This window comes from Lonchura striata, chromosome 9 (genome assembly GCF_050655825.1).
Source record: "Lonchura striata isolate lonStrDom1 chromosome 9, ASM5065582v1, whole genome shotgun sequence".
Classification (NCBI taxonomy): Eukaryota; Metazoa; Chordata; class Aves; order Passeriformes; family Estrildidae; genus Lonchura; species Lonchura striata.
The window spans coordinates 24,943,924-24,967,293 of NC_140711.1; the positions used below are offsets into that span (position 1 = coordinate 24,943,924).

Sequence of the window (23,370 nt, forward strand, 5' to 3'; positions counted from 1 at the left end):
CAAGCCAGATCTGAAGGCAGCAGATACTGAAATCTGGAAGATTTAATTGAATATTTTTATTACATATTTTTGGAACCTTCATTATCCCCCCACCCTCCAGGAATTTAATTACCTAAGGAAAATTATACTACTGATTACAAGATTGCAGGTTTATTTTCACTGCTGAGAACTCTTTTTTTTTTTTTTTTTTTTTTACAACTCACATTACACTTGCATGACTTGTTTTGTAACATCTTGAAATTTTTAATGCTATGATGAGGAAAGGTACTTATATATATATATATATATAGGTGAACTAGGCAGAATACTTGATTTGCAGTCTTTTTGAAGGGAAAAATGTTATTTTCTTGGTTTGAGTAGACCTGTATATGGTTTCTTTGAGCTATTGTATAATGAGTTCACAGGATTTCTCCCAGGATGTGCCTTGTGTTTGTCCTTCAGGCTGGGTGCGTGAGGAACTGAGAGAGGTGTCTTTAAAACATAGAAAGGAATGTTTTATATAGGGGAATAAAAATAAATTATGCAGAAATTGTGACTACAGTATGTATGAAATTAAACTGGCAAGTATACTGTGGTAAATATTTGACAGGCAGGACAACAATTTAGCCAGATTCTCAGTTTTTCCAATAAATCATTGCAGCCAGCCAGCACTGCATAGTGAGTTAAGGTCAGGAGAGATTTCCAAATGTGTTATGATGATTATCTAACAATTCAGTTAATAGAGCCATGGAATTGGATGAGATTTTTGTCATTTCCCATGTCACAGCAACAGAGACCTTTGACTGAAACAACATCATGAATATTGGATAAGATCCTGCAGTGCTGCTTCTCCGTTATGATATTATCCAAGGATGAAGGTTACAAATACATGAATTGTACTCTTCATTTTCCAGCGGGTAAAAACAAAGGAAAAAAACCCCCCAAACAAGTTTCAATACACAACTAGATATAATATAGCTTTTTCTTTATATATATATATATATATCTGTATATATATCAAGTAAAAAAATCTAAAATAGTTGGAAGTAAAAAATGAAAAAATAGCTGATAGTGTTATTTTTTTTCTTTACAGTGATATGGTAGCAAATACAAGACAAATGAATAATAAACCTTTACATAAGGAGTTCTGGTCCCACCTCCATCAATAGGGCTCAGACTAGAATACAAAATGGAACAAGGTGTTTTTGCTTTTTTGGCTACAGCTTCTGTAAGTGACAAAAATTATGTTGATAAGACAGAAAAAAATTATAGCACTACACAAAATAAAACTCCAAAGTGTTTTCCAAAAGACCTTACAAACACCATAGGGTACAATTGACTTCTGAACTGAGGGAGCAAACACAAAGTCACCAAGTCCTACCGAGGCTGAAAATACTGTATGCCTATCCCAGCCTGACCTCAAAATACATCCTTTTTGTCCATCTTACCATTAAAAAAATACTTATCAGTGCTTCCCCCCACCCCTGCAGTCAGTATTAAAAAGCCAAAGCCACAAATCCATCCAGTGGACTGAGCCAGGTGTGAGACCTCAACGATGCACAAGTGGTCGTCTGCCCTTTGTCCAGCAGTGAATTTCCCCAGAATCTTTTACACCGAAAACACCAATTGACTAAAGCTTGGCCAATGGTCACACTGAGCCCTATTTTAGCTGTAGAAAAGAAAGTACTAATCCCAGCATAAAACAAGATCATAGAGACAGTCAACACAAAACAGTAACTTTTTCAGTTGTCTGCATAATAATAACATCATGTTTGCATATAGAACAGCCTTTGCATTATTGCTCTACTTAGAAGAATATAGTAAGGAACTCATACCAGACTTGCACATTACAAACTTAAGGTTCTTTGGTGAAGAATGAGCAAAACAGTATTTTCACTGTAATTAAACTTCAGAGAAGTCTCCTTTCCTATCTGCTGATCCTTTGGATTCTCTCGCAGAGCAGGGAAAGGTATTGAGTCAGCTTTACCATGGCGACGATGGCGACCCCACCGATCATCATGCAGGTGGGCCAGAACAGGGAGTGGAACAGCACGTTGGAGCTGTACAGTTTGGTGAGGATCACGTTCTTCTGCACGCCCTCGGGGTCGTAGAAGCAGGAGAAGCGTTGGTACTTCCTGAAGTTTTCCATCACCACGTTCACCAGCGACATGGATTCCTCGTAGTTCTTCCCGCACTTGGGGATGTATGAACACTGGGGAGAAATCAGAGGGAGAAAAATGTCTCCAAACCTGTTACAATGTCTGTTTGCAGGTGGCAAGTGGGGAAATCTCCAGATGATTATGCTTTTCATAACAAGAGTGGAATACTATTACGCTAATAATGAATTTATCACAGCAAAACTCAATATTTTGCACATCTACGGAATTTCCCATTGGAGAACCTCCAAGTGCTGTTCAAACATTAATGCTTTAATCTGCACAGTGCCTTGTGAGATAGGTGAATATATTATTATTGCTAATTTACACATGCAAAAATAGAACTGATGAAGTACCTCTTCATCTTAAGTGGCACACATATGTTTGCAGTTAGATGGGTAATTGACCTTCTGTAAATACAAATCTGGAAGTTTAGCTCTCACTTGGCTTGGATCAAAGTGGTCACAGTGAGCACAGGAGTACACTCAGAGGGGAGAGGGAGAGGAGAGACCTTTACACAAATATTCTCATGGGGGTAATGCCTCAGCTAGAGACAAATAAGTAGTCTAAGTTTTCCTACTGACAGCCTCTAGCTGAAGATCAACCTGGTTGCCAGGGTGGCTTTTTGTGATTCTTTTGCTTTTGACCCCAGCAAAAGTCAAACAGTTCCTCCTCTCTGAAGATGATCCTAGAATTTCAGTTTTAGTCCGAAGGGAAATAAAATTTGGGGGTGGCTCTATCTAGCACATCTGCAACCTAGATTTCCAGAGAATACTAAAGGCAAGTTATTTTAACAACTGCTTTATGGAGTCCGTGCACTGAAGATATTCCATGGGAAAGGCAGGACAGTGGCCCTGGGCTCTGCTGACCACTCCCTGCCAAGAGCTGTGCAGGCTGGTGAGGTGGTAGGCAGACACAAGGGTTGAGGCCAAGTCTGGACAATTTTTGACCTAGAGCAGAAGCCCCTCTACTTGCTGTTGCTCCTGCTGGTCTGGAAGATGATTGATGGGAGCAGCCCAGGGCCTCTCACTTCCTTCTCTCTTCTATGCACTTAGACCCCACCAAATCTGAAAGTTTTCTACACCTGCACAGGATTTTGAATTACTGCTTCTGGAGGAGTGGAAATCTGCTTCTTGACTTCTTGTTGGACATGCAGGCTGCTTGTCCTGGTGAGAACCTAAAGTAGCCCCAGATAATTTATAATTTATGAGTTTATAATTTAATAATGAAAAAGTGAGTTTTGCTAAAGAAAGATGTTTTGATTAAAATAATGTGACCCATGGGTTTTGATTATTACTGTTTTAATGTACATACTTTATAAATGTCCCTCCATTCTTTTTCATGATGTGCTGTGAGTTCTTTTTTTAAACACACTGCAACAAATCTCTAGTCCTAATTATGATCAAAGGATTAACCTCATAATAGGATTTGATTGATTCATTGGCAAGTTATTAACACAGAATATGATCTGAAGCATGGCAGAGATTGTCTGGCGTTAGCAGACTGGAGCATTAATGGTGGAGCGTGGCCACACTGCCATTATGAATATTTCATAGAGCTCTAGAAATTAGAGATGAAAAATATCAGAGCATTAATATCTCATCCATCTTGCTGCTGGTGTGTGTCTGCTCCCTATAGGATATTCTCTTGTACTCTGACCAAATTTTTCTTAGATGTCCAAAGTCACGAGCCCTCTTCCAGTGCCTATGAGTCCTTAATGGATCATAATCTACTAAGTAGGGGAAATTTCTCAGGGAAGCGTTCCTCATTTTCCCTTAGAAAATTATCTGCTTTCACTGTCATAACAGCAGTATTTCCAGTTCAAATGGGTTGGTGTTGTGGTTTTTTCGGGGAATTTGGGGGTTTTTTCTTGTCATTTTTTTGCTATTCATTTCTGTTTCTGGAATTCCCATGAAGTATCCTGAATGAGGTGATTAAATGAGAACTTGGCCACTTTGGCAAATACAACTTCTCATTGACAGAAAACAGAAGGTATGTAGAAGCCAAAGGGATGAAAGATTCCTGGGCTCTAAGTTTGCAGAAATATCCCAAGAGTGCAGTGAGTCCAAGTACTCCAAGTGTTCTCAGGGGAGACCTGAAGCAGAACTTGAGCTGTTCCCTGCACCTGCTGGCACAGAGCCCCCATCCTGTTGTGCTGCCCATGATGGAGGGTCTGCGAGCATGAAACTGAAGTGCAGCTGTGCAAACGAAGTTGATTTATTTTGCCTCTCATCCAGACTCCTTGTGCTGAAGCCGTGTCTCCCTCCAGGCTGTGATCTCCCAGGTGTTCTCCAAGGTATGTGTGCCCTTACCTGTGTGCTCTCTGCCTCAATCTGGCTCTCCTGAGCTCCTGGAAACATCATGATCTTAGCTTTGGTCCCCAGCACAAGGACATTAAATTTTGGTTGTGGGGTGCTCCTGGCCTCCTTCAACATCTCAGCTTTCCCAGTGAGATCCCAGGGCTGTGTTTCATAGGTGTTTGGCAAACAAATAAGAAGACTCAGTAACAGGATCGTTATTGTATTGATATTTTCTTTGTTTTCCATAGTATAAATTTTCAATAGTTTTCTCCAATGCCTGATAAGGAATTTTATACCACAAGTATTATGCTGTACCTGTGAATGTAGACAATTAAATCAATGCTGGTTTTTGGCACTTCTGCATTGTCAAACACTTGGAAATCTGCAAGTAAGCAATGTCTGGTGCTCTACCTCAGGTGAAGATTTTGTGATACAGCATGAGAAAGGTGGTTCTTATGTTCCTTGCAATCTGAGCACCAGAAGGATCTATCAGACAGTTACAAATAGAAGTTGTGTTTAATGTTTTCATCTCTACGTATCCTGCCCCTGGACACATCCAGTCCAGTGCCCTACTCAGTGCAGAGTAGCTCAGGGACTTGTCCAGTCAGGTTATGAATATCTCCAAGGATGGAGATCACACAACTTCTCCCAGTGAGCTGGAGGCACTTTCCCTCAAATCAGTGAAGATACAGTAAAAAGGCTGTTGCCAGAAAAGCCCCCAGTTCAGGCTGGGCAGTGAAATCCACAGCTCTCATCATATGTGTGTGACTGGGATCGGTGTCCAAGCTGAGCCTGGAAATTTAGACAGGATGTGCTGTGGCAATCTTTGTGAGAAGGTGGTCAGGATGTCAATTTACATCTCCTTTGGAAAGTGCAACAGATTTGGAGGATTGAAGGAGATTGAAGGATTGAAGTTCTGTGTCTGAGTTGACCTGAATTTATTCCTTCAGAAGGAATTCTCCAGTTCCCAACTGGAATCCAGAGCTGAACACCTCTGTTTCCCCTCCCTGCACCAGGCAAACTCCTTCCTGACTTACAAACACCTGAGTCTTCAGTGAGAAACCCCAAGAATCTACATCATTTCTGAGTCCCAGACAGTTGCAGCTGATTTTGGTGATTAAATCCTTCTTGTTATCTCACTAATGGAGAACTGATATAAATCAGCAGTAGCTGCAATGACATGAAAAGAGTCAAAATTACATGAGATCAAAATGGAGCCTCTCTAATTGCTTTAACTACCACAGCCCTTCCTCATGGTGACAGCCTGGCTCCGTGGCTGATTTACCTCTTGCAGAGGCTGTTAGAGCCTTTGGCAGCTGCGGGAGGAAAGTGCAGATGTGGAAGCATTTAAACTGTTTTTTCTGTAGTATTGACAAGGGGCTGGGCTTGTCCTAAAGGCTAGAGATAAAGAAAGCACAGCAAGAGCAATGAAAAGCCAGAAGAAATCTTGTGTACTTTTCTTGGAAAAACTCGGGCAGCCTGACAGATATCCACTGACTTTTCTTGGAAAAACTCGGGCAGCCTGACAGATATCCACTGACTTCCCACTGATTCCACCAGCAGCAGCATGCTGTAGATCTCAGTATAAACTGTACCTACTCCTCACTCCACCTTCTGAGCTGACAGCCAGGTTAGACAGCAATTCTCCTGGACAAAGCATGATTTAAAATCAAAGTGGATTTTGCTCTGTTCGTGCTGGCTGCTGGGGACAAGAGAGAGGCAGGCTCCAGATGCTGCTCTGTCTCTGTGTGTGGGTGCTCAGCAAAGCAGAGAGGTTGGTGGAGGGATGTCACCTTTTGAAAGTCACTGGTGTTGGTCTTGGAGTGTCAGGACTGGGCTCCGTGTTGTCCCCAGTAATGTCAGAGCTCAGTGAGCCAGGCATGTTTTTTTCTGTTTTGGTGTTTTTTTTTTTTTTTTTTTTTTTTTTTTTTTTTTGTTGTTGTTGTTTTTTTTTATTTATTTGGCAAGGGCAAAGACAGGGAGCACAGATGTAAGTGGATGGAGAGAGACAGGTTAGCACCCAGCACTGCTCAGGACTGCTTTCCTGCTGCATGGGGATTCTCTCTGGCCAGGGAAGAGGGAAAAGCACATCCAGAGTGCTGAGATTGGCTGTGCTGATTTGAGCTTGGAAACTCTGCTGATCTGAGCCATAAGCAAGAAAACAGGTATTTTATAGACATTGCAAAATTCCACTCAAAACTGCTTTCGTATTCAGGTCACATAGCCAGCAGCATGTCAGGAAAACCTAGGAATCCTCCTGAGAGCAGAGCTTAACCTGCAAAACAACCTTGGGCTGCAGAAGTATTAACTGTGCCTACACTAAATTAAGAGGAGGTGGCATCTGGGAGAATTTCAAAGTCCATTTCAGCAAGGAAAAATCATCAATAAAATAATGTGGAGATTTATGCTGAATCTCTCAATTTATTTGAATTAGTGGAGCATAGAGCTCTATCTGATCTCTTTTAATCAAATTGAGGCATGAACATCACGGTTTTGCTCTTGCCCCAGCAGGAAGTGAGATCTGTCCTGCCTCAGGCTGCAGGGACAGTGAGTGCCTCTTCCTGCACTGATGCCAGAGTGGAGGGGAAAAAGGGGGAACTCTTCTCCATTTCACACTTCAGAGCCAGAGGATTCCATCTCTCAGCCACGAGAGTTAATTATCCAGCAGAATAAGCAGCCTAGTGCAACCATGCCATACTTTGACTAATTTTAATATCACTTCATCTTAATATGCAGGATTAATTTGTTCTACTGAACAGCTTCCATAAATAGAAACACAATAGGTTATGCTGTCAGCAGCCTGATCCAGGGCTCTGCTGTTCTGGGGTGTTCTTTGCCAAGTTTGGGGTTCAGTGACCTTGGATAACCAAGCAGTTAAAGAAAATCTGGCACCTGTAAGTCTAATGACTCCACTGTGTCCCAGCTCCCTCCAGTTTGTACTCTCAGGGGCACAGGCACTGTCAGTATAAAGAAAGGAAGGTGGGGAGAGGGACAATTCCCTGTTCCCAGCTCTTCTTTCCCTGGGGAAGGCAGGGGGTGATGCACAGCCCGTGTCAGCTGCAGAGCTGTGCTGCTGCTGCCTTCTGTGCATCTGCTGCCTCCCTTCAGCCTCCAGACAGGAGCTCTCTCCATCCCACCTGCATGGACTTATGCTGGAGTTTGTACTTGCAGAAGCAGAGACAGGAATTCTTCAGGTTTGCTCAAAATAATTCCATTATTTCCACGTCTGGAATCAGTTATGCTGCAAAGATGGGGCGACTCCTTATCTTACTCACACCCCAAAGCCAGGCCTTTTATGTTTGTGCTGCTGCTTTTATCTGGGCACCCCCCACTCAGCAAACCTTCAGGGTCTTTGTTTGTCACCAGAGATGGAGATGGGCTCTCAGCACTCCCCACCACCTTGCCTGCCCTGCAGAAATGGTGCCATTTCCATTCTCACTGCCTCACGGATGCCCCCTGCACATTTCTAGGGGTGTCCACTGCCATGGGGAGCCATTCCTGGGTGGGAAGTGACCTGTCCACAGCTCCACGAGAATGTGCTCGGCGAGCCCCTGCTCCTGGAAAGAACTTGAAAAGGATGAGTGAGGCTCCAGACCTGGGGGCACAGGACCTCGTGTGGAATGGATGGAGGCTGAAAGTTGCCCTGCTCCAGGCGTGTGAGCTCAGTTTGTGCCCTGATTTCTGCTTTCTCTGCTCTGTATTTATCAGTGAAGCAGGAGCTGGAAGCCTTATATTGCTCTAAAGCGAGGAATGGATGTAATGAGATGAGAAGCCCTCCAGAAACCCATTTAGGAACAAATTTTATTCTGTCCTCCTACCTCAGAATTAATTTTCATTGTTTCCTCGGTGTGGTAGAGTAGAAGCTTCTGGCCAGAAGAGGTGAGATTAACATACACCTGCAGGCAGGGGTACTGAGAGATTTTCCAGCACTCTGGACCGCAGTTAAATGAGCAGTTAAAGGTTTCTGTGATGGATGCATTGAGAAGTGAGCACTGAGACTCTTCTGTCCAGACACTAAGCAGGAAAAAAAGAGACATTAGAGCATGGCAAGAATAGGTAAATAAGCACTAAATCCATCAGGATTCCCATCAGAAATATACTTGGGGGCATCTTGCAGGAGAGGCTACGTGTTTCAGCAAAGCCTGGGCTGTCTCATGTCACACATTACAGTGTTTGATTCTGTAGTACTCAAAGTTTAGCCTTTGGGCACAAAATTACCCTATTCACTTATGTCTGTGCATAAATGGAAAGTGAACCTTTCCATATAAAGAAAACTGAGCAGCCTGTGCTGGGGAGAGCACAACACACACAGTGCTGCATGACAAGACACCTGAGCTAAGACTTGAGGGTTAACTCAAAGCCCAGCTCAATTTAAAGTGAAGTTTGAGGGGACAATTTTGAATTAACAGGGTCTGGATTCTCATACATGTGAAGACATAGGAACTCTCAAGTGGTACCTCATGCAGCTCTACCTATGGAAAGCTTTTCCTAGTGGCAGCTAGCTCAGTTTTCTCTGAGTTAAGTCACTGGTTGTAACTTTTCTGGAGGATTTAAACTCATCTCCAATTCACCAGAGGCTAAAACTGGAACGATGGAGCCTGGCTGTGCACTAGCAATATTCACTGGCATGTATTAAAAAATCTACAGCTGTGTTTTCCTTGGGGAAAGGGCACACTGAGGGCTTTGCAAAAAGCCCTTTGTGGGCTGGGGGGAGGTTTCACCCAGGGCTCCCCTTTAATCGTGTCCAGCCCTTCAGCTCACCCCCAAGGAGCCTGTCTTACCCTACCACGAAGGGGATGAGGTTCTGCTTGCCCCTGTAAAAAACTATGAGAGCTTTACATTGCAAGGGATATCAAAGATTTCTCACTAATTCTATTGCTGTTTTACTTAAGCAGTAATTCTGCTTGTATATTCTGTTTTATATTTATGTTAAATTATGCTATGTTTTCTGGGGGGAAATTGAATGAAAGGTTTTTTTTCACCCTTCCAGGCAGTATTTGTTGGAGGGATGTTGCTGTAAAGGAGAATAACCCCTGAGGAGATCTGTGTGGCAAAAAGTGACAGCAAAGGCTCCTGGGTTGTCTTCTCCTCACTTTCACCTTTCTGCTGCTGTTTTATTCATGCAGGGGGTTAATAAAGTAAGACCTACCTACCACAGACTTGTGAAGATGGAATAGTTGATGCCTTGAAGGTGTTTTGATATCATCTGGCAATTTTTTTTTTTTCACATATCATATAATATAAATCAACTCTTTCCACATGAGCAATTTTGACCTTAGCAGCCTCTGCAATTGACCCTGATATTGCTGAAGGATCTGGAAGAGCAATTTGGAATAGCAAATGCTCTTGGATACTTAACAGGCCTTGATCTCAGTTTTCAAAATCTAAATTTTGCCTTGATTTAAAAAGGGACAAATAACTTTATCACATAAATAATATGTCTGTGAATCTGTACAGCTTATCCTCATCCGTCTTCCTTATCACTGCAGGGTCTAGAGGGAATATTCTCATGCAGGGCACCAGTATAACCGAGGATGCTCACACCAGTTAACTCTAGGCACTTCTTGAATGTGCCTTGTGGTGTATAACCCAAAATGTTCCAGGTATGTGCCTCTGCCTTAGTGTGGTTTGGAGCTTGGCAGACTAATATTTTGATCCCCAGTTACACATTTTTCATTCTCTGAACTCCACCAATCAGGACAGGGAAAACCCCATCACTGACAGTCTTACTGCAGTCTGTGCTGGATTTTAAATAGGGCTGATGCTTGAAAACTGATTACAAATGTTGTTAATGAATCACAGGCCACACTCTCTTCTTGGTGGCAGAGGAGGAAGGCAGAGACAGCCTCAGAAAAATTAAGTGCAGTGCAGGAGTGATGGAAGTTGGTCTTTTGCTTTCAGCAAATTACTATCTTTCATGAGGATTTCACTTGTTAAAATGAAAGTCATAACTGACATGGAAAACTACATTCTACAAAGAGCTTGATTTCTTTCCCAAATTAATTCTCCATCTTTCATTTGGAAGTGTACTGTTTCTCAAGGCTGGAAAATATTTTTTTTTTTTTTGTCCCAAGTCTGGGCTTTGCAGCAACAGCCCCTGAGGAGCTTATAGGGTTCAGCAGACTGCAGGCCAGCTGATATGGATATTATACTGGTGTTAAACTGTGCCAAGTCTAAAGCCTGGGGATCGAGATTTTGTCAAACAGGGATCTAATTCTTCCCTCACTTTATGCCAGTATTACCCGAAATGCTTTCACTGCAGCTGTGCCAAATTTATACTGGGGCAAGGAAGTGCACAGTTATTATACTGGGGCAAGGAAGTGCTGACCAAATGAACAATTATAAAACTTTAATAAATGTGGGAATCCAGAGCTTCCCTCTGGCTGCCCTGGCAGGTCTGGGACCCTGGCAGGGGTCAGGAACCCCCTGGACAGAGCCCCCAGAGACACTGTCTGTGATCTCTGGCCATGGAAAAGGGTTTTCAATCTTACAGGATGAATTACAAGCTCTGAGTGTTTGATATAAGTAATAATTAAGTGTGGCAGGGGTACAAAAGTAAAATTTTAGGATTCTAGATTAGGGGTCCAAAGGGGACAAGATGGAGAAAATTGGGTGTGCCTTGTCCTTTTTCTCCTTCTTCATGCCCTCCATGTCTCACTGTGGTGTTGGCATTTTTCTGTTGGTTCAGGCTGGGGACACACTGTCCAACGTAGGTGATAGATATTGGCACGTTATTGTAAATCCAGCCCAGGGAGTTTCTGGTATTTAATGTTTGTAACATCCCACTGAGGGCAGAGCCCCACACGCTGCCCTGCAGGACAGAGCTGGGCAGGGCAGCAGAACATGTGAGAGATAAACAGAATAAACAACCTGGAAACCAGCACAGACCAATTATGGCTTCTTCTTTGGCAGGGGAAGAAAGACAAGAGACTTTTTGCAATTTTGGAATCATCAATAGCCCAGACAAATAAAAAGAGCCAAAAGAAAAAGCCAGGTGGAGTCATCTGGAGCAGGGGGTTACCTCTGCATGTAGGAGCGCAGCAGCGTGATTCCCAGCAGGAAGTACATCATGATCGAGCACACCATCATGGCCAGCCCCAGGAGAATGGCCCGGTCCTCCCCAGCTTTGAGGGCTGTGACTGTTTTCCTTTTGTCCAGTAGGTCGTGATCCCTGATTTTTTGGTAAATATTTCTGAGGTTGAAAATAATACATTCTTATGTGAAGTTCATGTTTAAGCATCAAATGCAACCTCTACAGGGTGGGCAATTCCACCTCCATACCCATCTCATGGGAGAGAAAGGGTTAAAGGTCCTCTGGTCTCCTTTCCCAACAGATTCACTCTGACCTGGTGGAAACTTATTCATCTCCAAAATAAATTACAGCATTTCTGAAAAGGTGAAAACCCCTTACAGCAAATATAAACATTACACACTTGTGCCAGCTCAGTAAATGCTTCTTTGGTACAGCCTCTTTGGCTCAGTAGAATTATCCCAGAGGTGCATTTGACCTGCCAGTGCCATCTCAGGCCACCAAAAGATATCCAGGTGTATGAGGTGTCTTTTTTCCAGCTGAATAGGGTAACAAGTCTTATGTTACCACATGTAGGAAATAGCCTGAAGTCATCATTAATATTATCTGAAAGGACCATGCTCTCTTTTGGCTAACTACAGGCTATTGGTTCGGGCAATTTTCCACCCTGAGTGTGACTCAAAGCTCATGAAACACTATAGGGATTTTGCAATTGACTTCTGTGGGTTTTTCTGATTGAGAGCTTATTTACTGTATTCATAAAACAGATTTTTGGAAGGCCAGTTACTCATTACAGTGAAAGCCCTCACAGAGAATTATCCACCAGAGCTATTTGTTCTGGGATTAAAAAAAAAAAAAGAAAAAAAAGAGAAAAAGAAGATACAACAAACCATTCCCCCTTCAGCAGAGAGTCCTTTGCATTTTCTAACCATAAGTCCTTCTTTCATCTCCGAGCCTTTGATGATTCAATGGGTCATGAGGACACAATGGTGGAGAAGGAAATATTTGAGTACATTTCAAACACACTCAAACTTTGTGGGTTTAAAATGTACTTACAGACCTGAGGCTGGTCAAAATCTCCTGTGTTTTCTGTTATGGATCTTTTGAATCATCCAGGCAGCACCCGAAGCATGTGAACCGCACAGCTCTGAGCCCTGGCACCACCATAACATGGACACAGTGGGAGAAGTTCCTCTTCTACTCTCTGCAAAATGGCAGGTGAGCAACATCAACGTCACTTTGGGCTCTAGCAAACCCACCACTCCTCTCAGCTGAAGCCACCAAATTTCACTCACCCGTGAGGAAAAAAATAAAATCACTGAGCCAGGTCAACCAGAGAACTTACATTGGCTATTAAGGATAAAGAAATAGAGATAAGACAGATGTAAAATCATACATAAACACAGTAGAAGCAACAGCAAAAAATATGTTTAATCATAGACTCCCTGAGACTGGAATTGAATTTCTATTTAGATGATGAGTCACAGCCAGGAAAAGCACATATGGTGTGGGGTTTTATAGCAAAAATCTTGCTTAGACAGTACTGCTGTCAATAGTCTCCTGTACCTAACAACCCTTGAGGTTTTTTTATCCAACTGCAGAATACATCTTTAGGTGTCCATGGTTCCTCTTCAAAACCATCCTTTAAGGCTTGTCAGTGTTTTCCTGTTTGGAAATGAAATGGTAATTCAGCCTGTCAAGGTTTCCTCTGCTGTTTGGGAAAAAAAATATATATTGTAAACTGGTAGATGCAATTGCCTTCAAAGAAGTAACACAGAGTAATAACCTAATGTTACTTTTCTATTATTATTTATCACACTGTATTTAACTGCTGTCATTAGGATTTGCATTGCTCCCAAATGGAAGCAGACAGGAAGGCAGAGATTGTCATGCAGTTCCAGAACATTAAATGATCACACAGCATAACTTATGTCAACGTGTAGGCATAAAACAGGCCCAGTGCAATCACTCACTAATGTCATTGGACATCAAAGGGATACAAATGGACAATTTGAAAACAAATAACTAATTGAGAGTGGTTACAAGTGCTTCCCACTTGGCCTTTGGCCAATGAACACGCCATCAGAGGTACAAAAAGGATGGACTGAAGGGTGTGTAGTGAAAATGAGCTGCCTGGCAGAGGTGACTGGTGACCACCTGCCAGGTGCATCCTCCAAGCTCACTCACTATAGGTTATAAAACTAAAGAAAGCTCTGCCAGAGGTCAGGCTTGGAGCACTGCTTCCAATGCTCTTTTGTAAATATTTGTTATTCAAAGCCCCCAACAACGGCAAAGTGATAGCCTGCTACACCTCAGGGCTTTTTTCTCCTGAATTTCTGCCAGGAGTCAGCCTGGTGACCCTGCTGGGGTGGGTGGTGGTGTGGCACATGCCAGCCCATGACAGCAGTCCTGCCACAGCCCAGGAGACAGCGCTGAGCAGCCTTCCCTCCTCCTCCTCCTCCTCCTCATGCTTGTGCCTGCCCTGGGGAGGTGCCAATTCTATTTGTGTGATGCTGGGAGCATCTGCTGCTACAAAACTTCACATTTTTGTCTCTGAGAGCCCTGGTTTGGGGAATACAATATGTGTTGCCCAGTATTTGGCCACAAGCAGAGCAGTCTCAGCATCTCCCTCACTGGGGCAGCAGCAGTGCCCTGCACATCAGAGTTCAGCAGTGTTGGGGGGGTGGGTTCGTGTACCTGTGAACTTTTGGCACAGCTCAGGGGCCTCCCTCTGCTCGGCCAGCTGGAATAATGAATGCCCTGCTTATCTGGCTGATTTTGGATCCCAGAGCTGCACAGCCACGGCCAGCTGCCTGCTGGGCTGTGTTTGAGTACAGGTCACTGCATCCCAGGCACTGCTCACCAAGTGACTCCATCTAATCCTTGTGATTCCCTGGATAACTCCCCGTATGACATCCAGGGGGGCTGTTGGTGTTTAAAGTGGCCCCATCTCTCAGAACAGGGGGTCTCCCTGACCTCTGCAAAGGCATTTAATAGCAAGCAAGCCCCCAAGGAGAAAAGGTCTTTGTGCCCTTGATAATTTCCAAGCTGAAGTTCTCCCCTGCTAAATTTCCCTGTCCTTTCTGCCAAGCTGCTCAGGGGTAAAGACTGGCTGCTCTCCCCTGGCTCAGATGCCAGAGAGGAGAGCTCAGCCATGACTGTGCCTGCTGGGGACAGGCAGAGATTTCCCTCTCCCTGTCCCTGCACAGCAGCAGTGCAGGGATCCCTCTGCAGTGCGGTCAGCAGATCCTTCCCTACCTCCTGCTCCAGAATGAGCACTACTAAGAGCTCTGTGAAGAGTGCCAAGTGTCCTCATGGGAAAGCTAGAATTACCAGGCACCTGCAACTACTTTATTTATTCCAAATGAACATAGATTACCTACCTTCAAAGCCCTCCCCTTGCAAAGGGACCATGGTGTGACACCAAGGGAGACATTGCCTCCTCTGGCACCACGCAGTCGTGGGGCTTGTCAGGCAGGGATGCCTGCCTGAATAATTCAGGATGACTTTGAATTCACATTCCCTTCTCTGATATCACAGTTGTTATGCAGATGTCACTCAAATTACCTCATGGTGAGGTGTTTACTGAGATCAGAAATCCTCAAATGCAATGGTCAGAAACTACTCCTGTGTCTTATCTGCAGAATTCCCTGTGTTCAGGGATTTTTCTGCTCAGAAGTCACCTTCTTTACATTTTTCTTTACAGATCTATTTGACTGCACCGGTTTTTGCTGGCAACAGGAAATCTCTCTGAAGCCCACAAAATAGATATTAACAGATTTGTTCACTCAATTCCTTCCCTCTTCCACACCAAGCTGGACAAAACTGAACCAAACCAAACCAAACCAAACCAAATCAAGCCAAATCAAACCAGTGCTTTGTTTTTCCAGTGGTTGCAATGGTGTGGAGAATCGCTTTGACAGCTGAGAAAGAATGAGGGCTGGACTAGCTTGCCAAAGCATAAAATGTGGCAGCTGGGGAATCATCAATGGCTAAAACAGCAATGAAATACAGATATTCTGGTGCTCATCCTGCAAAAAGAGATGCCTGAGAGATACCCTCCACCCAGGAGGAGGTGATTCCTTTAGAGCAAGTGGCTCATTGCAGCACAGTTAATATTATTGTGCAACCCCTCAGAAGTCTGTGGTTGTAGCATATGTTGGGTGACAAGCTTGCTGATCCATATGACAATCTTCCTGTCTGAAGTTTAAAGCACAAAATTCTTGGGAAAGGGTCATTTAAGGTGAGTAATTTCTCTGAAAGGCACCACCTGTTTGATAATGATGGCACTGGTGACCTTACATGTGTTAAAATCACTGCCAGACACTGGAGGATGAGTTTCTCCCACTAACAGCACTTGCTCTGTATTCACACCTCTCCTCTGCAGTCCTCAGGCTGCCATCAGCACTCTCTTATTTCCATCCTCTTTTCCTCCCTTTCCCTCTACATTTTATTAATCACTCATGAGGTACAGAAGAAGTCCTTCTGTACAGCTCTACAGAACCTCTTGGGAAATAAACCCACCCAAAGGCTTGTCAAGATATCTGAATTTACCATGGCTGGTGTGTAGGCACAGAGATATTACTCCCTATTCCCTGTTTCTGCAGGCAGGAGCTCTGCCTGGATTTGTACTGCCCAGACTCTGGTGAGCCTCAGCCCAAGTTAATAAGCCTAGCTTCAAACATAGTGAGAGTCAAAGGCTGTGCTAATCAGGAACTTCCAGCCAGCCCAAAGGGTGTGCAGATATCTCCTCCAACTGTCTAACCCTGGACCATGACAGCGTTCTAATGCAGGACATTAGCCTGGGGAAAATTCCATTAAAGAAGAGGCTGGCAGAAGTACAGGAGGCATTTAGACAACCAGCTCCAATGAAAGTTCATGCTGCAAAGTTCATGCTGCTAAAGTTCATGCTGTCTTCAAAATATCTGCTTGGGATCAGATAACCCAAAGAGCTGAACACCTATGCAACCTTTGCAGAAACATTCAGCAAATCAGCCAATTCTCCAAAGAATCTCAGGGTCCTGAGGGCAGCTCTGCTGCCTGAATTCAGGAGTGCATATTCCCAAGCAGATGACAACAGTAATGTCTCATTAGAATTACTGAAGAGTGTGCTTTGCTAATTGGCATTGTAGATACATTTGATATCTGGTTTTGTTTCACTGGAGTGTGATTTTTTGTGATTACATTTAATAGTGGCTGCAAGACAAACTGAAGGAGAGGTGGAAAGGGGACAAGGAAAGAAAAGAAAGGCAAATGTGTCCTTGTTGTGACAAGACAAGCTGTCCAGCAAATCTTACTACAAAGGAGAGGGATTTTGGAAGGATGAGTCTGAATATTACTGACAATTGTTATTTCATCACTGATATTTAACTTTTGTTCCCAATTGAGCACTGCCTTTGTCTGTGGACTTCAAACCTCCCCTTCCCTACTCTTTGGCACATTTCCCTGCTCCCCTGGGAGATCCAGTAACTCATTTATTCCTCTGTCTCCTTCAGCCTGTTCCCTCCAGCAACACCACTTTCAAGCAGCTAAACAGCCCCCAGCTACTGTGCAATGTATTGTACACAGCCTGATCCTCACATGTGCACTTGCACAACCAGAAAACATCTGTGGCAGCTGGATGTATCATTTAGGTGTGTAACAGCTGTGTGGGGCAATGCTCTGCCTGGGGGACAGCGTGGTTGGTGGCTGGAATCAGGACACTTGTAGAAGGCATGAAAGCTTCACAGGGGCTGGGGCTGCACACCTGTGGCTGAGGATTGCTGTGCTTTTGAACCTGAATCAGAGATGGTCGTGGTGTGATGCTGATGTCTGAGAACAAGAAAAGCTTTGGCCACGGCTCTGGCATTGCCCCTGGTTCTGCTTTGGCTTGGTACAGCATCCCTGGCACTCCTGGCTGCTCCTGTGCCTGGTGGAGCAGCAGCTGGGGCTGTGGGGCACAGGGAGGACACCCTTGCATCCCTCCTGCTTCTCCAACTGGGGAGAAGCCAGGGGCCACACTCACAAATGTTCAAACCCATAAGAGACAATCAGCACAGGCGCCTTTACCTTTTCTCATCATGTCTGTAAGATGTAGATCCCCGGCCACTGGTCCAAATAAACATTTTAGAGGGTTGCCCAGTGTTGGCTCTGCTCGCTGCAGTGGGACGATGGAAGGACCTGGGGGAAGAGGGATAATTTTTGTCACTGCCCATCCAACATGGCAGAGCACATAATATCCAGTTTAGCCGTGCCCTGTGTGCTCTGAGGATGGACATTTGTTAACTTGAAGTGAGATGTAAAATAATGGGGATGAGAGACCAGTGTGTTGGAATGGAGAATAAACCCCATTAGCCCCACTGGCAAAAGGTGAGGCTGGCTAATCAGGCTTAGCTCTGCTCCACGCTGCAAAGGATTCACACCAAGGGCAAGAAATCATCAGTAGTTCAAGAAAAGGTAATAGCTGTGTCCAGTGTTCTTATAGCAGTATTTTTTGGGGAGAAAATGGGTATTGTTTAAGCACATCCACGCTCATTACATAGTTTTGGTTGTTCTGCAGCTCTCTGCAAGGTGGGGCTCTCAGGGAAGGTGTCTGAATGGAGCACAAGTACGAGATGTAAATGCAGCATTTTGTGGAAATGTAACTGATATGACAAAGATATCTTTTCCCATGGAGAAATTACTATCCCAAGGCCAGTTAGATCCCTACCCAAGGACTTCCTTGTTTCACCTCAGGGTATGGGATCTGTTGCCTTCTCTCAGTATCTCAGGCCATATTGGACCTGCTAGTGGGGCTATGGCTCCCCTTGTAGCCCTTCTTAATTTCTTCTGGCTTTTGTGAGGCTCAGTTAAAAATACTGGTCTCTGAGAATTGGGCCATTCCTATAAAGGCTGCATTTTACATTCTTTCACAGCACAACATTTTGTGGTTTTAATGCATTCCGATACAGGCTTAAGGGAAAAAAAAATATTCCAGATACCAAATACTTCATTGTGAAGTTTTCATACACTGGGGGCCATTCTTTAGTTCACAGAAAAATAAACCTGATGGCTGATACTGTCAGCAGAGAAGGCACATAATCTGAGAAAGTCTCTAATGTCACTGTCTCCATAATCATGCAAAGGGCTAATTTCAATATTTGCATAGTGGTGAACCAGGAGAATACTTAAATACTGTAGAGGTGGCTGCAGGGGAAGACTGACATGGATAGGAGCCAAAATCCATCTGCGTGCAGACAGGCACGAGGGTGCTGAGGGACTGGGCATTCCATCTGGAGTCAGCCCACCACAGGGGCCATGACACAGCCCCAGGCCAAACTCACACCCTGGTTGGGCAGCTGGCCAGGCAGACTGGCCAAAGTGGTGCTCCTGTCACCTCCTCCCTGCTGGGATCCTGCTGCCCTGCTCAGATGCTGGCTCAGGACTGGGACTTGCAGACAAGGACCTTGCTTAAAATAAGAGGTGGAAATGTTTGATGAAGCTTTTGGCTGCTTTGGTGGACAGCAAATTGGACAAGAAGGTGGTCCAGGAGAAGGGAGGAGGAAGGAGGGGAAGGTTCCCCAGCCCTTGCCCTGACTCTGTGGTGATCAGAGCAGTCTGAATGCCAAGAACAATTCTGCTCTTTCCATACAGCCACCGTAGTTAAGTACTGGGGAATGAACAACAAGATGAGGCTCTACCTCTCTGAAATAACTATGGTTTAGAAGGTGAAGTAGCATCTGCTGGGATCAAATTAATATAGCCAACAACTAAGTGTTTTGATTGTGATATTGGTCAGGAATTTCACTAGTAAGACCCTGAGCCAAATCCTCACACTGGATAAGATTTTACCCACATTACCTCAGACTGCACCACAGTGACCACCCAGCTGGGACTTCTGCTCCAAGCCATGCAGGAGGGGTCAGACCAACTAGCCAAGGGCCACATTGCATGCTGGACTGAGCCTGTCCCAGGCTGAGTCCCTTAATGATGGAAAATAAAATTATGTTTTATTTAAATTATGCCATTGCACTCTTTAGGATATCACACACCACAGAGAAGCCTGGCTGGTTGTGCTGCCACAGCCTGAGTGGTCCCAGAGCCATCAGGAGATGGTGGCAAATGCTATTAGAGAGCCTTTTCTTAATTAAGCAAAACTTGGGCACACATTAGAGGTCATTAGCAGCTTCTGCCACCTGTCTGAGCCTACAGGGACACCTGGACAGGACTCCCTGGGCAGGGAACCAGATTTATAAGCTCCAGAGCAAATTGCTGGGCTGGGAGCTGGGTGAGGGGGCCTGTCCCACTGAGGGGAAGCCAGAGAATGGAAAGGGATGCTTCTCTTCCAGTGAAGTCAGAGTGATTTCAGACTCCCTTATAGTGCCAGTGCCCTGGAGCAGTCCATATGTGACAGCTTTAATGCTGCCTGCTTCGTTAGTTGAGCAATCCAAGCTAACTACCACTATTTAACACACAATTGCACAGCTAATTTTGTGTAAAATTGTAACACTGATGACATCATAACACTACTCCAGAGGTCAAATAGGTGACCGAAATCCATGGTTCTCTTAGGCAGGGGTTAGACATTAGATAAAAACCTTTTGTGCACCAGAAACAATACAAATCCCCAGGACCCTTCTTTGAAGGTTCTTAGAGGATTCATAATCTCCAAAGCTGCAACCTTCATGAGCATGCTCTGCCCCACCAGGTGAGTTAAACTTCCACGCCTTTCTCCCCTGCTGGAGAGGGCACTAGGCAGGACTGTGAACTGTGTTTCTTCACTGCCCCCTCTCTCTTTTCTGGGAAAACAAATAACACTACTTTTTATTTTTCTTTTTTTTTTTTCCCCATGGCTTCTCAGAGTCAGCTGCTGGCAATTTATTTTTATCATGCAACAAGTAATCAGCCTGTGCAACTCATTTCTGCAGGATGTCAGCCTTGCATTCAGAGTGGATTGTGTTATTGCTTGAACAGACGGAGCACCTAAAGTCATGAAAATACCTGTTAAAAACAGTGGAGAAGAGATGCTTCAAGCTGCTCTTTAGACTGCCAGGACTCTGTGGGGGATATTCCTACAGGACTGCTGTAGTTGAGGTGACTTTTGCTAGCCAGGGTGCCTGGTGGGACTCTGGGCTTTCTACCTGACCTTGCCTGAACACCTCGGTCTCCTTCACTATTTACACAATGTGGCATCAATGCAGTTGTCTCTTGACACGGTTGCCACAGTGACAGGCAAAGAGACCAAGCTTTGGTTTTTACAAAACACACCCCATTCTTCACATCTGGGTCTATCCTGAATAAATCTCAAGGCTAAGGGCAGAAATGCAGAGTAAAAAGTGCACAGCTGGGTACAAATACATGAGTCTGTGATGCTGTCCCACTCCTCCCATCTTCTCTTGTTCCCATTCTCTTCCTGAGCATTACCTGCTGATGGATTTCATGGAATTCACTAGAAAACCTAGTAAGATGTCCATTTTTTCAGCCATTGCAAGGTAAAGCCTTGAGACAGCTCTTTGGAACTTTTCTGCTCTGTCCTAAGGAGTATCAACATGTCCACACAACAGCAACCACCCAATTGAGGATTTCAGTGTGAAGGAAACACAACAGGGTACCATTTGCTTCAAATTGCTACAAAAAAGGATGCAATTCTGAGGGTAAATCACAAATCCCTCAGCTAGTACCTTGGGGACTATATTACATACCCTATATTACTCTGTTGTCCTCACATTCACCCTGGGTTGGCTGCTCTCCTTCCTCTGTCTTCAGTTTCTGTCATGATTGGTATGAAAAGTCCCTTACCTCTAGGACACCACAGCTGTGAACAGCCACAGAGAGATGTTGCAGACCATGTTTTTAGATGGAAAGCTGGGTTTAATATGTGTGTTTGCTTGTAATTGCCTCTGTCTATGTTTATGTTAATCACAGGGTTTCTGAGACCTGAGAGAACCATTTACAGCACCAAACTAATGAGCTTTTTTCCCCTTATGACATTTCATTTCCTGGGCAGTGTGGCCACTACAAAAAGAGAAACACTTGCATTAATTTTGCCTCATAAAAGACATCCTGATTCATCAAAAGGCGACCAAAACTAAACATTCACCTAAAGATTCAATCACTGACCACCTCAGCTCTGTCTGAATACACCCACATCCCCCACTGTCCATGCTCACAAGTGCTGCATGCTTTATCCCAGTATTCCCCAGCCAGAAGATTTATTCAAACCCCAAGGCAGTTCTCTGGAAACCCCAAAGTTTTCCTGCTAGCCCACATGTTAAACTTTCCCCTTGCCACCCACAGCAGCCAGTGCCAGTTCTTGGACAGATGGGTCAGTGGCTGTTGAGGGATGGGAAATATTTGGTCTCTCTCATGCCTGGATAGACCTTTTTTTTTTGAGTGGTCCCATCAACCATCACCCATGAGAAAAGGAAGAGACTGAAACCAGGCATCCAAGACAGCCTGCAAGAAGACAAGTTGTTCACTTGGAAGTGAATTTATTGAATACCAGCAATTAGACTTTGTGTCTCAATAGGTCTTGCTCGTGCCTCTGACTGGGGATAGAATATTCTATAATGGATTTGATGAGTCAGAAAACAGGGAAAAGTGGTGTGTGATGAAGGAAGGGAGAATAAAGAAAAGAGCCTGTTGAATTTTTAATGTAAAGTGTGGCCTGACTGGAGGGTAATCTGGCTTTTGGATGCCTTAGAGCATGGAAGAGTTTCCCAGGCAGAGTGGTGGAAGTAACTACTCTATTAGGATGCTCCTGTCCAATCCAGGAGATGATCCAGGGCAGTTTTCCAGTCCTGGTATTAAAAGAATAAATGAACTGGACCAAGAACCCTTGTTTGCATCCAAAACATGACAGAAAACACACACCAAGAACACAATTAAGCTAACTCACAAAATAAATACATCTGCATTAGCAGAGGACAGTCACTACTTAGAGAACATTCAAGGCTCTGGCAGCAGCAGCTCTGAATGGAGGAGCAGCAAAAGCAACAGCAAAGGGTGAATTTGTGCCTGGTGACAGAACTTTGCTGCTCCACAGCTGATGGACAGGGGCAGGACAGAGTGACACAGATTGCTGCAGCACCTCAGGAACCCCAGCTGCTCTATCAGACTGATCCAGCCAGCAGGTGACCTTCAGCCTGGGGATCCTCATTGTGGCAAGGGGAAAATGGACAGTGGGCAGCTGGTGCTAGTGTACAAGAGTATGGGAAGGCTGATGGTTAATGATGCTTCATTAATGATCCACCTCTGTTTCTGACCCTGCTCCAAAATCTCCTCAGAGTTCAGAGCTGAGCTCTCCATCTAGATTTTGAGTTGAATGAGGGAGACATCCTGGTCACAGAGTGGTCTTGGTGGATTCCCATGTCACAGGCATGTCTAGGACATTCCATATCCAAAGGAGGAGAGTGGGGCTGCCAGAGACACCTGAAGCCATCACGTGGAGGTGCAGATCAGCTGTGTGTGGAACACAGTGACATTTGGGTATGTTTTCTAAAGCAGTATTTCTTTGTACTTAAAGTAACTCTTGACAGTTGTGTCAAGAGTCACATTCCCTCTTTCCAGTATATACAGGAGAAAAAGAAGTATTAGGAAGGCTGAGGTATCTGTATCTCCCTGCTAACTAACAATATGTCTACACTTTGAAATTAAATATTCCAAAGTAACCTCTGAATCTTCCAGGTTTCCATCTCCTTGACGTTCTTCTCTCCAGTGCTGACTATCTTTGTTTTGAAAAAGCTTTCCAGCCTTGCCATTTAATTATACCCCTCATCCCTTGTCTTCCACTTTCCCAACAGCTACCTTCCTAGTCCCCCCAGCATGTCTGTAGACTTTATAGCCTTTATAGCCTTTATTCTTTGTGATCTTTTCACCTTTAACTTCCTTCTCCAATTTTTTTTCCTTATTTGTTTGCCTCTTCCTCTACATCACTATCCCAGTGACA

General features: G+C 44.3%; 1 protein-coding gene across 8 annotated transcripts in view; it reads right to left on the reverse strand.

The window, feature by feature from the left end:
- Positions 1-24: 24 nt before the first annotated feature.
- The window catches only part of KCNMB2 (potassium calcium-activated channel subfamily M regulatory beta subunit 2), a 138,697-nt gene continuing 115,351 nt past the window's right edge, over positions 25-23,370 (reverse strand). For 5 of the 8 annotated variants that reach the window (XM_085588003.1, XM_077785728.2, XM_085588004.1 and 2 more), the window contains 4 exons: positions 17,514-17,624; positions 11,457-11,627; positions 8,254-8,449; positions 25-2,191 (listed from right to left, as the gene is read on the reverse strand). In XM_085588003.1, coding sequence (XP_085444129.1) covers positions 1,907-2,191; positions 8,254-8,449; positions 11,457-11,627; positions 17,514-17,624 — 763 coding nt within the window. In that variant the 3' untranslated portion in view covers positions 25-1,906. The remainder of the gene's footprint in view (positions 2,192-8,253; positions 8,450-11,456; positions 11,628-17,513; positions 17,625-23,370) is intronic. The other 3 variants (XM_085588002.1, XM_085588006.1, XM_085588005.1) reach the window with 2 other exon arrangements.